Source organism: Dicentrarchus labrax, unplaced genomic scaffold, assembly GCF_905237075.1.
Source record: "Dicentrarchus labrax unplaced genomic scaffold, dlabrax2021, whole genome shotgun sequence".
Lineage (NCBI taxonomy): Eukaryota > Metazoa > Chordata > Actinopteri > Moronidae > Dicentrarchus > Dicentrarchus labrax.
In genome coordinates, this window is record NW_026136709.1 from 11,821,295 (window position 1) to 11,834,465 (window position 13,171).

At 41.3% G+C, this 13,171-nt stretch overlaps 1 protein-coding gene across 3 annotated transcripts; it reads right to left on the reverse strand.

Annotated features, from left to right (window-relative positions):
• Nucleotides 1-3,842: 3,842 nt before the first annotated feature.
• LOC127369375 (palmitoyltransferase ZDHHC20-B) lies at nucleotides 3,843-13,158 on the reverse strand. Of its 3 annotated transcripts, none has more exons than XM_051410661.1 (14): nucleotides 13,035-13,157; nucleotides 11,638-11,664; nucleotides 11,141-11,235; nucleotides 10,608-10,728; nucleotides 10,451-10,520; nucleotides 10,286-10,318; nucleotides 9,614-9,734; nucleotides 8,998-9,033; nucleotides 8,632-8,764; nucleotides 8,232-8,358; nucleotides 7,825-7,914; nucleotides 7,593-7,705; nucleotides 7,436-7,483; nucleotides 3,843-7,300 (listed from the first exon to the last, which is right to left on the reverse strand). In XM_051410661.1, the coding sequence occupies exons 1-13, from the start codon at nucleotides 13,150-13,152 to the stop codon at nucleotides 7,440-7,442; spliced, it is 1,128 nt and encodes a 375-aa protein (XP_051266621.1). In that variant the 5' UTR covers nucleotides 13,153-13,157; the 3' UTR covers nucleotides 3,843-7,300; nucleotides 7,436-7,439. The 3 variants fall into 3 exon arrangements, with proteins under 3 accessions (XP_051266621.1, XP_051266623.1, XP_051266624.1); XM_051410663.1 differs by having other exon boundaries at nucleotides 7,408-7,483; XM_051410664.1 differs by lacking the exon at nucleotides 8,998-9,033 and having other exon boundaries at nucleotides 13,035-13,158.
• Nucleotides 13,159-13,171: the final 13 nt, after the last annotated feature.

The window sequence follows — 13,171 nt, forward strand, 5'->3', positions numbered from 1 at the left end:
AAAACATCACTGAATGAAGTCTAGCATTACACTGAATAACAGAATGACTCAAGTGAAGTTTTTACCAACAAAAATCAAATCTCATCTGGTAATTGTTCAATCTCTCACAAGAACTTCTTTTGGTTGTTATTAATCTTCTTCACCTCACAGAGAAGCCTCACCTCTGCTCCCATTTACATCATCTGAGAATTTTTGTACTTTATCATAGCTACCTGTCTGTTCAGGCAAATGTGGCCACCTGAGGTTAAAGTAACTTAAGGCTATTTTTTTTTCTCCCCCCTTTGTTCAGAGATGAAATCTCTTTATCCACGAGCTACATGTACAGACACATTTCAGGAATGATTACAAAAGATGACTGACGTCCTTAAAACAGGGATCAAGTAATGTAATACACATCTTCAGCACAAAATTACATATGGGAGCTATAAAAGTTGTGTCTCTCGGTATTGATGTGATGATGCATATAGATGTGTTCACCTTCATTACAAAACGTACAATATGACCCATCCATGTCTCACCTTAAGTGACCTGTGGATCATTTGAGCAATTGTATTTCCTGTTGGTTCATCTGGGCACACCTTATCTCACGTTTCTAGTCCACACTCATCAGAAAAGGTTTGTCCCGACTGGCCTGAGTTTGGGAGAATAATAGAAATCTTTTCCCAAGAATCTACAGGAGCATTACTAAGAGGACATTTAAGGGATTCTTGTGAAAAAGAGATGGACTGTGAAGATGATGTCATCTTGGAAAAAGGGATACAAGGAACAGACGGCATGCTAGAAGAGCTGCTATGGTACATGAGCTTTTTTTTTTTGACTCACAGCTGGAAGCCAGACATTCAGATTAAAGTTCATAAACCAACTCCAAAAAACTGTCACCTGATCAGACCGCGTATTTAAGTTTTTACGCTCTGACCTCCTGCCAAGGGTCGTTGCTGGCTATGTTTGTAGATACCGATGTTACTATCCAAAATCTGTTTAATGTTGGATTTTCCCTTTAATGGCTAAACCATCCAAAGGTCTTTAGTGAAACCGAGGCTGCTTTGGCCTTGCGGAGGTCAGGCTTGTTTGGTTTTGAACAAGTCACTGTTTACTCTCTCTCAAAAACTGACACTGAGGTCATTACCTTGGGAGCTTATAGCTCACATGTACTTGGACACGCTACTTATAAATACACATGCACAAAACATGTTCAAGCACTGTCAAAATCATAAAACATATGTACTTTTTCCTTTCTTTGTTTCTTGTAACCAACATTGTGTACGGTTTTGTTCAGATTGCTTTATAAAGATAAAAGATAAAGATAAACTTGATTTTATACAGCAGTATGTTTATATGAAGTGGTTGTCTACTTTAAGTTTCAAATTAGGAAAGAGATTGAACACAATACAGTAATTCCATTGCATCAAATGCAGCAGTATTTTTTACTCACACTTGGCATTTATATTTGCGTATTATATGCCAAGTCATGCTGTTGTCACCTTGGCTTGTGTGCTGTGCAGATCTGCAGAACAGATGTGATACACTGGGGCTTTGTTCAGTACTCGTGTGCCAAAATTATGATTCACAAACCCTTTACAAAGCCACGGCAGGCGCTTTTGTCGAGGAAATTAAAGTGAAGCATGAATGACTGAAGAGGATGAGCAGAACAGTCAACAACGGCCTCAACAGCAAAAGTCAAGGGCCTGAGTGTTAGAGAGATAGCAAAGGTCATGGTTCATTTGGGTCGCTCAATCTCAGTCCTCAAAGACTGATAACTGCCTTCAAATACTGTAGGCATGAAGTAATTTGTCCTGTATCCGAGCTTATCGAAAAGCACTTTTTTTAGACCAAAACCTAAGCAGTGTTTACTTATCCAAATCACTTCCTTACTCTAAAAGCACAAAGCTAAACATACCTACCCATTCAGTCTGCATGCTGTCTAGCAGAATAAAAGAGGAAAAAAACATCAGCAAATCTCACTTAATATCTACATACAATACAATACAACAATTAAAGGGAAAACTCTGGCTATCTTACTCATCCAAGTATGTGTACAGGTCTCGTGGAGTGCTGCCACAACAGGCACTGATGGTCTTTTAGCCACAGCTTCTACCAGCTGCCTCTACAATGGAGGCTTTGAACATGGCCCACTTAGATTCCATGGCCCCAACCTCCTCCATCAGATGTTCCTAGTTCACTCTCCCTACTGATTTGGGTTCACCAGGTCTGTCCAGCAGCCTATCCCACCATCTGATCCAACTCACCACGAGGAGGTGATAGAGTTGACAGCTCTGCTCCTCTCTTCACTTGAGTGTTCAAGACATTGAAGAAGATTAACTTAATTAACCTCCATTAGGGAAATTCTTTTTTTTACTCAATGTTTTCTCTCTCTCTCTCTCTCTCTCTCTCTCTCTCTCTCTCCCCTCTCATACGGTTACAGATCTGATGATACCGTCACAAAGTCAATCATTGATCTTTGGCTTAAGGTGTGTACCAAGTAGCAGTAGCCTAAACGTATGAACCACCAATGCTTGGACATGGTGTTTGTTATGACCATATAAGTCCAATAACAAACACCACTCTGGTTTAGATCAACCCCCCCCTTCAGGTTTCTCTATCATTGCGCGTGTAACTGTTGCATCTTCCAGTAAAACTATAGACTTGAGTCCCTAAATAGAATCCTTTCCAGGACGCCACCCAGAAACTCCAGGAAAGCCAGATACTCTGAACTACTATTTCAGTTATTATCTTGGGTTTTGTTAACAAGTGAGAGTGAAATGGAGTGTGAGATAGATTGGCAGATTGGTGTGACATCAGCAGTAAAGTGAACATTCTACTGGACCATTATGGCGAAGGTGGAGCTGAGTCAGAAGAAGCATCGAGTAATGACCGAAAGGTTGGAGATCGCAGATACAAGCAGCGGTAATTACCTTTCTCTGTAGGGCAGCTGGGCTCAGCTTTACAGATAAGGTGAGGAGATCAGAAGTCTGGCATCTGAGGATGTCTTCTGGGAGTATTACTTTGGAGGTTTTCTGGGAAGAGTGGACCCAGAATTCACTGGAATGATTATATATAGATATATATATATATAGCTCATCTGATCTGGGAAGGCCTTGGGATCGCCCAGGACCTGGAAAATGTTACTGTTGACAGGGAAGTCTGGAATACCCTGCTTAGCCTGCTGCCACTGTGACACGAACCCAAATGAGCAGAAATGGATGGATGGATGGATGGATGGAGAAAGAAGTGAGGTTACCAGACCCCAGTAACTCGCTACTCATCTCTACTTGAGACTAACAGTTCAAGGCTACTTTACTACATTAGGTAGGCGGGCACGTTGCCTGGTGGGTAATTTAGGGCCCCAAGTTTAAATAAAGGAGATTAAATCAAAATGGCAACTCGCTACATTGACTTTGATTCTTTTTTTTTTTTTTTTAAATTGTCCATTGTGAGGCTCATAATGTTATAGCCCTTTTCCATACACGTGCTAACTTGGCGAACTGATGACATTTAAAAGCAGAGCCTTCTTTAGCGTGGTTTACTATTGTACTATGCAATGGTGGAACAATGCAAAGCCAGCTAGTTATCATAGATTTTCAGGTTGTTTATTGTTTCAAAAACAGAGATGGAATGATGAAATGGATCCAGAAGATGAAGCCACCATTCAACGTTTCAAGAGATTGGCAACAGAGGGAAGAAGAACCGGGCTGGCACTGAGGCGATTTGGCGTGTTTAAACTGGTAATAGAAACACACGTCAACACAACATGGTTTTACATGCCGTGGAAAAATAGAAAAGCAATACACCTGCAGGTACAGATCCTGAATTAACCAAAAAAACTGATGAGAGCAAGATTTGACTGGAGGTTTAAAAAAACATTTATTGTTATTTTCACGTTAATTGTGTGGAGGCATGTACTTTCATCACAAAATAGGAACAGTAAAATTAATCAGACAAGAAAAATATATGTAGTCTTCTTCATACATTATCAATATATATACACATATTGTAAAATAGGACATTGTAACAAAAAGAAACCAAAATGTAGCAATAAGCGAGCTATGATAGGCTACATCTGCAAGGTAAATACAGATGTAAAATGTTTTTGTCGACAGAAATCAGACTGAAATTTTTAGATCCTTCCTCCGTTTTCACAGGAGTTGTTATGGCTTCATTTATAAAGTTGAGACAAACCAGAGTAAAGCTAATTTAAAACATGACGCACCTAGCAATAGTTGAAAAACCCCCAAATTCCTGTTATCACGGTAAAACACAATTTTACATAAGTTAGGCGCCATGCTTTTTGAGCATTAGTCAGACGTTATGTATGTACACAGATGTAAAAATCTCATGGCTGCACAGAAGCATTTCTCCCAAGACGACAATATTACAAAAGAACACTCAATTAAGCATTACAAAATACACACGCGCACTTTAGTCTCAAGGCCTAACAGCCCAGAGAGAGAATATAGGCAATTTGTAAAACAACAAGACAACAGGTCCAATGTTTCAGAATCAGTGGCCGTAAGTGACGTGTGGAACAAGCCAGGTTCCTTGCAGATTATACGAGTCATTTTTTTGTCTTTTTCTTTAACTAAATGTATGAGGTTTAGAAAAAATCTACATGATCGGAACGCAACCTTGGCTTGGATCATGATCTCTGACAGTAATTGAATCTGCTAAACTGAGATCAAACCACAGTGTGATTCTGATACTTAGCCACTGTGAGCATAATCCATATAATATCCCCCAATCACCTGTTTGTAAAGAGTAATTATAAATACACTTGGGCTCAAAAGGTCAAACATGGGCACCCGGTTACCTCAGTGGGTAGAGCTGGCGACCCATGTACAGAGGCTGAGACCTTGCTGCAGCGGCCCAGGATTTGAATCCGACCTGCGGCCCTTTGCTGCGTGCCATCCCCTCTCTCTCTGCCCCCCTTTCCTGTCTGTCTTCAGCTGTCCAATCAAATAAAGGCAATAATAAGCCAAAAAGAACACTTAAAAAAAAAAAAAAAAAAAAAGGTCAAACATGATTGGAAGGATCAAACGTAAACATAAAATCCAAAGAGCGAGCAGTTTTTAATGCTCCACCATTGGATCGAATACCCTCAGTGTCCCACCTGTAGCACATTCAGCACAATTGTGACAATGATTACCAAGAAACACACCGTACAACACCACTAACTCACTCTACACGATAGAAACAGCTGTAAACTTGTACATCACAGGAGTCTGGTGGGATCTGGTTAGTAGGAGGCTCATCCAGCAATAGTCAGGGATGTGATCAGGTAGACATGAGCAATGACAGACATCAGGAATTTTCTGGGTCTCCCTCCAATGTGAATCGGAAAGTTGCATATAAATAACAAAATTCCTTGGAAAAGGATGTAACTCATTCCTGAACAATTGTTATTTGGTTATACTGATAAAATAGTCCATTCTCAAACAGTTACTCACAAGGTGTGTTATGTAGAAGTCATGAAATCGAATCTCTCTTCCTTTACAGATGTTGTTAGACTTTAAGTCACGTCCCAGATGTTTAACCCAGACGCAAGACAGTTCACTGTTAAGTTTTACACATGCTGAGGCTCCTTTAACAGTTCAAGGTCACAAAACTGAGCTCACTCTGCAAGCACAGAGAACGCAAGGTGAGCAGAAGCTATACCGACTATTTTACAGTATATCAGATGGGTTCAATTCACTTTCATTTGAAATCAAATGTGGGTGTTAGGGTGTTATTATAGGAAAATGATGCATATTAATGACATATTACGAAAATATTTAATTCTGAAGAATGCTGCACCTGCAAATTAACCTGAAAGTGAATTGAGCCCTGAGCCACATGTTGATAAAGTTCAGAAAAATCTCCATCTGAATGAGGGCAGATAAGAAGAGCATTGCTGCCACCTGTTGGCCAGCACTGGTATTGCAAGGACATCATGGCCCACTACAGGCAGGAGGAACAGATGAACCTTGTAGAAAATATTGCGCCACAACGACTGGTAAAAAGAATTTGGTTATGATGAAATTGGCCAGTGAAGATAAAGCTAGGATGTTGTAAACACTTCAGGTTCAGAGGTCAGAGCTCCTGACAGGTCAGCCCTTATTTGGCAATGAGTGTTGGTGTCATAGTAAAGGTTGAAACTGTAGAAAAACAGAACGTTGACATTGTGGGCTGAGAATCACTGATCGGCATATGACATAATTAAATGACCTTAAGAGAACAGGTAGTGACAGACGCCGCACATTGCGCTGTGTGAAATACATCTCCCAGGTCAAACTGTCCATTTATAAGCAGCATGTTTTAACACAAGTTGGCCACAAAAGCACATAAAACAGATTCTTTTAGTCTGTTAGTTCTTTAAAAAAAAGAAAAAAAAAAGACTGCCACTTTAACTGTTAAACACATTCGCACACACAAACAATACGCCATAAATCACATGAACATCCAACATCCGTTATACCCAGGATGCTTTTTGGACATGATAAGAAAGCAGCACGTTGTTTGATGGACATTGATAATCTACAAAGTGCAAATGTGCCATCTTGTGCTCTGATATCCAAAACTCCATCCAAAACCCAGCTACAGTCTTCCCTGTGTTGTGCTGGTTCAGTCCACTGAACCATGCAGTAGAGTCCTCTGTAAGATAGTCCAGGTTTTGGTGGGAAACATCCATCTCAAAAGGTGCGGACCACAGATGCGCCCCAACATTATGAGTTAAAAAAAAAAAAAAGACAAAAAAAAAAAGTCACGCAAAGTAAACTGATCCATCTCCACGGGATGTACTGCCTTTCTAAAAACACGGAGAGAGATGTTCAAAACAAGAACGCGCTGCTCCAGCTCGTCCCCCACTCTTCACTGCAGCTTTGTGCCTATAAAACATTTCCTGATGCGACCAGGAAGCTTTTGGCACAAAAAAGTTCTCTCACTAAAAACACCAAACGTAGCACATATTCCCTCCAGGATTCTTCAATTTTCTCATCATCAAATAAACGCTCAAGTTGTGTGAAAAAGAAATCGAAATAAGACAAGGAAATATGTATAGATTTGAATGTGTGACTATTAGCATGTGTGCGTTGGTGTGAGAGCGAACCAGTCTGTCCTGTGGGGGTAGGTGAGATTTGCACTGCATGCAAAAATGCCAATGCCATAGATGCATTACTGTGCTGCGATGGGCAAAAAAACTAATGCTTTTCCATAGTTACTCTGAATGGGTCTGTGGGGATGAGGTTGCGCTGGGAGACGGTTGCCACGGAGACAAACTAAACTGTTGCTGTTGCTTAAGGCATCATATTAGATGACTGAGGAGTTTCTCCTGTGGCAGAGAAGAGACAAAACAAAAAATTATTAGCTACGTGACTGTAGATTACAATCGAAATGTACATCATTTAGTCAGAGCTGTACCCAAACAAACATACGTACAGAGTGAAGTGTGTTTACTCATATTCACCTGGTTAGGACTCGCTCTCCACAGAGATTGTAATGGTTTCACTTTCAGCTGTGAAGCCAAACAGAAAGTTGATAAGGTAACGAGACACCAAGACAATACAGTGAGTTGTTAATGTTAATTCTGTCTGTGAAACATTATCATCCCCGGCCGAGCTCACCTGATTTGAGGGTGTTATTAGCCAAATGCTCTCCGATGTTGTTGGCATGCTGGTCGTTGCTCAGGAGGCGATTCTGTGACTCACTGAGAGGGCTCACGGGGACCTCAGCAGCACTGCGAACATGCCCAACAAGTAAAAAAAATAAGCAAAATGAAGAGTGCATCCACAACATATATCCTTTTCAGAGCCTCATGTAAAATAATATACGTTTTATTACACCAAGATTTATCACCTTTTACTGGGCTCTGGCTGCAAGGTCACAGTGGCCTGCTCTACATCAGAGTTGACCAGCCGTGTAGGGAACGTCAAGCCATCTCCCTGACTGCAGGTAACAAAGAGGAAAGGAGAAACTCAAGATTAAGTTCAGTCAACCTGCAGTTTTCCATTGGAACTGCAGCAAAGGTAACCTGTTACTTAAAAAGAGGAGATCCACTGTTGTCAGCTCTTTTTTATTAGAATGAAAAAAATCTGTCACACACATTTAAAAGAACATTTCTTCATTCAGCTGTAGTGTGCTGTAAATTCAACTAGAGAATACACAAATGGGAAACAAAGTCAATACTTGGCTTGAGTCTAGTATTGGTGACAAGAGCCTCTGTCTCTATCATCTGTGTTCAATTCTAAATGTGTCGCCTTTACCTGGTGAAGACGGGCAGCAGCCAGTACTTCTTCTGGTCTCCAAAGACCTGAGCGATATTCTTCCGGAAACCCAGAGAGAAGCCGTTCTTATCAGAGCCTGTCCTAAAAACAGGTGCTCTGAACGCCTCTGCAAAGAGGGAGCAACACGGAGGGAAGAATGAACAGAGAAGACAAATACAGACATCATTAAACAGCCATTAATCTTATTGGATAAGAGAGGAAAGGAATATTATTTCAAAATTTGGAACTATCAACTTTATATCTTAGACACTGTTGAAAATCTTTTTTTAAAAAAACCCTTTAAATAAAAATCAATGTTGGATAATTACATTAAACAGCAGAAAACACCCGTAAAATGTGTGTGTGTGTGTGTGTGTGTGTGTGTGTGTGTGTGTGTTACCTATAGTGGACCTGTTCTTCCCTACGAGCCACAGGTGGTAGCTGAAGAGGGACAGAATACTGATGCAGAACATGGCTGCCACAAAAAAAAGGAACAGGACGTGGAATTTGGCGTGAGTGTCTGGCAGCTCATTCTGGGGATGAGAGACGGAAGAAGAGGAGAGCGAGAGAGGAATTAATAACAAATTCATATTGGAGGATATTTATGGAAAGAAAGAGAAAGAAGGTTAAAAAAAGACAAAAGGCAGAGTAAAAGAGAAATAAGAAGAGAGTCATGCGAACCACGCCACTGCACGCACAATACGACAAGAACCATGGCAACGATGGTGAGGCGGACACTAAATGCTTTGGAGGATAGCGTGGTTACCTTTGGGCAGTTCTCTGCCGATTTCCTCCGGCAAAGCTTTAGTACAAACAGAAACAAGACTGGTTAGCAACACCAGGAGAGAACAGGTGGGAGGGGAGGAAGCACTTAGAAATCAGCAGGCAAACACAAGTCAAGGCCAAGTTGGGTGAAAGGGGGGGGAATGAAGGACAGAGAGTGGGTGAATGCACAAAGTGTGCCCAGAATGAAGCAAACAAAGGGATGAAAGAGGGAGAGATGAGAGGAAATCGAAGTGGAACAGCTACAAAAAAAAAAGAAAAGGAGGAGGTGTTTTGCGACTGCATGAGTGGCGTGACTGATGGTTCTGATAGTGGAGAGGGCGAAAGAAAGGAGAGAGATCAGAGAACAATGACCCAGTGTGCGAGAACTGGGGATAACAGATGGGGGAAACAGAGAGGGGTCGGAGGGTGAAGGGTGAGAGAGGACAGACAAAGGAGAAAACAGAGGAGCAGCACAGCTCAGCACAGGAGAGGTCAGCTCCATGCACAACCAACCCGGAGGATGCTCATCCGGGCTTTTGGGTGTGCCACCGAAATCGGCATCCTCTGTAACATTCACTACATGCTGAGTGTGAGCAAGGCTGCATGTCGTTACTCACTGTCCAGAACTTTATGAAATATTGCAGCACGGTGGCCGCAATGAACAAACAGTACACCAGCGAGTAGGCCAGGAAGAGGATGAAAAACTTGTAGTTGGAGAATCCCACACAGTTGTTCACCCTGGAGACACACAAACACAGAAAGGTCAGGTCTGACATCACTTCCGGTGGGTAGAAATCTTATCAGCCTGAACTTTAAAAAAAACAAAAAAAAAAGGTGGAGGCTTTGTGTTATTGTTATGATTACAGAGAATGAGAGGAATAGCCATGGGTATGATTAACCGTTTTGGCAACATCATGCTGCAAGACAAGACTTTATTCCAACATAGACTTAAAACAAATCCAGCTCCACTATTTGTAATATGAAGTCTTAAAGTATTCAAAGCAGATAAGAACAAACGGAAGTGAGCATGAGTAGTTTGCTCTTGGTAAACCGCATTGTGCTTTTACAGTATGAGGAAGGGCTGGCAATCACATCTATCTCCTTATGCTCATAAACTTGCATTAAGCAACTGAAAAACACTCATAACATTGTATGTTTTGCAGTGAAGGGATTAACATTCAACAGCTTGATGGACCTGTTGCAAATATGCCTGGCACAAAGAGTGAACCTTCCTAACTCAGAGGATTAAAACTAGGATTAAAATGTGAGAAGTATATAGCTTAACATACCAGGGACAATGGTGGTCCATCTTCAGCACACACCTGCCACACACAGCAAGGTAATAGAAATGTAGATTTTAAAAAATGAGATCAACATGGAGTGGAGGAGAAAATGATCTTGGTTGAATCAAGTCTCACAGTTCACAATCACATACAATAATTAGGATTTCTTACATGTCGCACGCGGAGCAGTGATGACACCGGTCTGGCTTAATAACTTGACAGCGGTCACAGTAACGGATTGCTGCATTGTGTAAACACAGTGGATATCTCGTTATTGGTCAACTTCAACACAGAGGGACATTCACATTTGGACACGCATAAGACGTACCTCCGGCTCCTGTGCGGGTGTACAGAGGCAGACTGGTGGCTGCTCTCCACAGGATCTCTTGCTGGGACTCTGGCAGTTCTTCCTTCTCATAACGCTCCTTCTCAGCCTTGGGGAGGCAGAACTGCAGAGAAAAAAAGCAAACAGTATGCATTCATGTTCATTTTATGTTAGTGAAGGAAGTGGGCTAGGTCTGCCATTAAGCAACTATTTCAGTCGGCTATCTACCAACACTATTTTCCAAGGCCAATCTGGGCTTAACAATTGTAGATTGGTGTAAAGGTCCAGTGGGTAGAATTTAGTGGCATCTAGTAGTGAAGTTGCAGATTACAACTCTCTCGCTTCACCCCCCCCCAATGAAAAAACTAATGAAAATGTATCTATGAATATTTTATAAAACTTCTGCCATTAGAGCTTCCCAAATGTTACACACTTGACCTTTACAGAAATACAAAGAAACCAGCGTCCCCACCCGCAATATCATCTAGACTAACTTAATGGCAACAGGAGATTACAGGATTATCGGGTTATTGTACCTCTTTGGAGGGGTTGGCAGGCTTGGTGAAGATGGTCTTCCAGTAAGACCATACAAACATGATGAAAGAGAGGTGGAAGAAGATCAGGTAGACAACTGGAGGGAAACATCAAGCAAAGCATAAGGACCAATAGAAAACAGTCTGATATGTACACTGACATTGAACACAAGCAAATTCCCAGAAAAATGTTGCTATAGAGGAACTGCTGCTGTCACTTGGGATATGCCGATACACTGTACATCTACTGTACATATTAGATTAATGAGAGTGGGAAGCTACTGCTGAATGAGGAGCTTCTTCTGCCTCACGCAGACCGACCTCAGCACTTTGAGAGAGCACATTTTCTGTGCCAGCCTTTTTTTTTTTTAGCTAAGTGTACACAGCATATTTCACCAGAACTTAGACAGATAATCCCAATAAATAGCAAACTGTTTCCATTCTGTAAACCATTCACAATGCATTAAATAAACATTATTTTGATTCCCAGAGACACTTACTCTGCTCTCCTATACTTGGGATGGTGACTGTAAGATAAAAAACAGAGAAAACAAATGTTAGATGAGGAAGAAACTGTAACCTAAGCAGTGACCGTCATTATTTAAATCAACATTGAAATCAGTGGTTATACATCTGACAGTGAGCTTAAATTCTGTTTAAAAATGTTTTACAAAATAAGGCATGGTTACATTTGAATATCTAATCCAGTGCTTCCCTACCACAATATATTAATACAAATGTCTGTTCCACAAAATCATGCTTTTGTTCTACAACTTTTCGACAAATTAGTCTCACCACAAGGTCCATTTAGTGGCTGCTCTTAAGCTTTCAGTCATGTGACATAACCTTCCTCTGCATAGGGAGTTTGCCCTGTTGTGATTTTCCATTTATTGGAGCACTTTGAGGGCTTCTCATCCACCTTGTGAAGGGGGACTGTTTTCTGACTCAGGGGTGAACTTTCAGTCTCTTTAGGGCCAATGTGGGGAAGAAAAAGTCCCTAAAGCGCTAAAGAAAATGGGAATTTGAACATCAACAAAAATGTACCTAATTATTTTTGTATTTTTTGTAACTCAGGAGCCCACTGAAGCCATATAATCTGTAACGTGGGATCAAACATAATTATTGTCTCATTTTAAGGTTGGAAATGTACCTAATCTAGTCTTCTTGGATCGGATTCCCTGATACTAAACATATCTGTGTGTGTGTGTGTGTGTGTGTGTGACACTAAGGTGCATATATTTCATATCACAATTACATTAAAGTACATACAAATTAGACCCTGACACCAAATCTGGTGTGTGGGTGTATCTCTGTGATGCTGATATGAAAAAGTTTGGGAACTCCTGAAATACACAAGCCATACCTCACTCACAGTTCACAATATATACAGTTTTCTTCCTCGTTTAAGCTTCAATGTTACAACATTTTCTCTTCCTTGAAACACGAAGCCTCTAGAGCCAAATCAACACATCCCCCGTGCCAAAGCTAATTACCGGGTAGTCTAGTTAGAGGGAAAGTATTTATGTGGTCAGCCAGCCAAATACTGTTAGTTGGCATTTTAATTCTCCATGCAGACTCCATTCAGCTCGACACAAAACAACAGAGACCGAGACGGGCAGCAATATTAACAGCACCGTGAAACTTTTTCTTTGTCCAAAAACAAATCTGCCATTAAAACACGGCAACCTAAACCGATGGCAGCTTACATATAATTAGCTGTATCTAGATTCGGACAGGCTTTTGCCAACACCATTGTTGAGCTGCAGTCCATTTAACGTTACTTCCTGCTGGCCAGCAGCAGCAGCTGTATGTTTGTGTGGACAAGCACAAACGCAAACAGCAGCGGTAAAAAGGGGCTTTTAACGAGGCCACAGACGGCGGGAGGACGTCTACTTACATATACAAAGCTCCACCACATAAGCGTAATACGACCAGCAGACGACCAGGGCGATAAAAATCACAGGTATCCATGCTAAGCCCCGTTGACAGCATCTCAGTACGTGTGTGGGCGCCATCTTTCTCCCTCTGCTGGGG

Excerpts from the sequence above, each read along its gene's own strand:
- LOC127369375 (XM_051410661.1), bottom strand. The coding sequence starts at position 13,152 with ATGGCGCCCACACACGTACTGAGATGCTGTCAACGGGGCTTAGCATGG. Across the intron at positions 11,665-13,034 it reads TGTGGTGGAGCTTTGTATAT|TCACCATCCCAAGTATAGGA; the intron begins GTAAGTAGACGT and ends TTTATCTTACAG. Across the intron at positions 7,915-8,231 it reads CTGCTGCCCGTCTTCACCAG|TCAGGGAGATGGCTTGACGT; the intron begins GTAAAGGCGACA and ends TGTTACCTGCAG.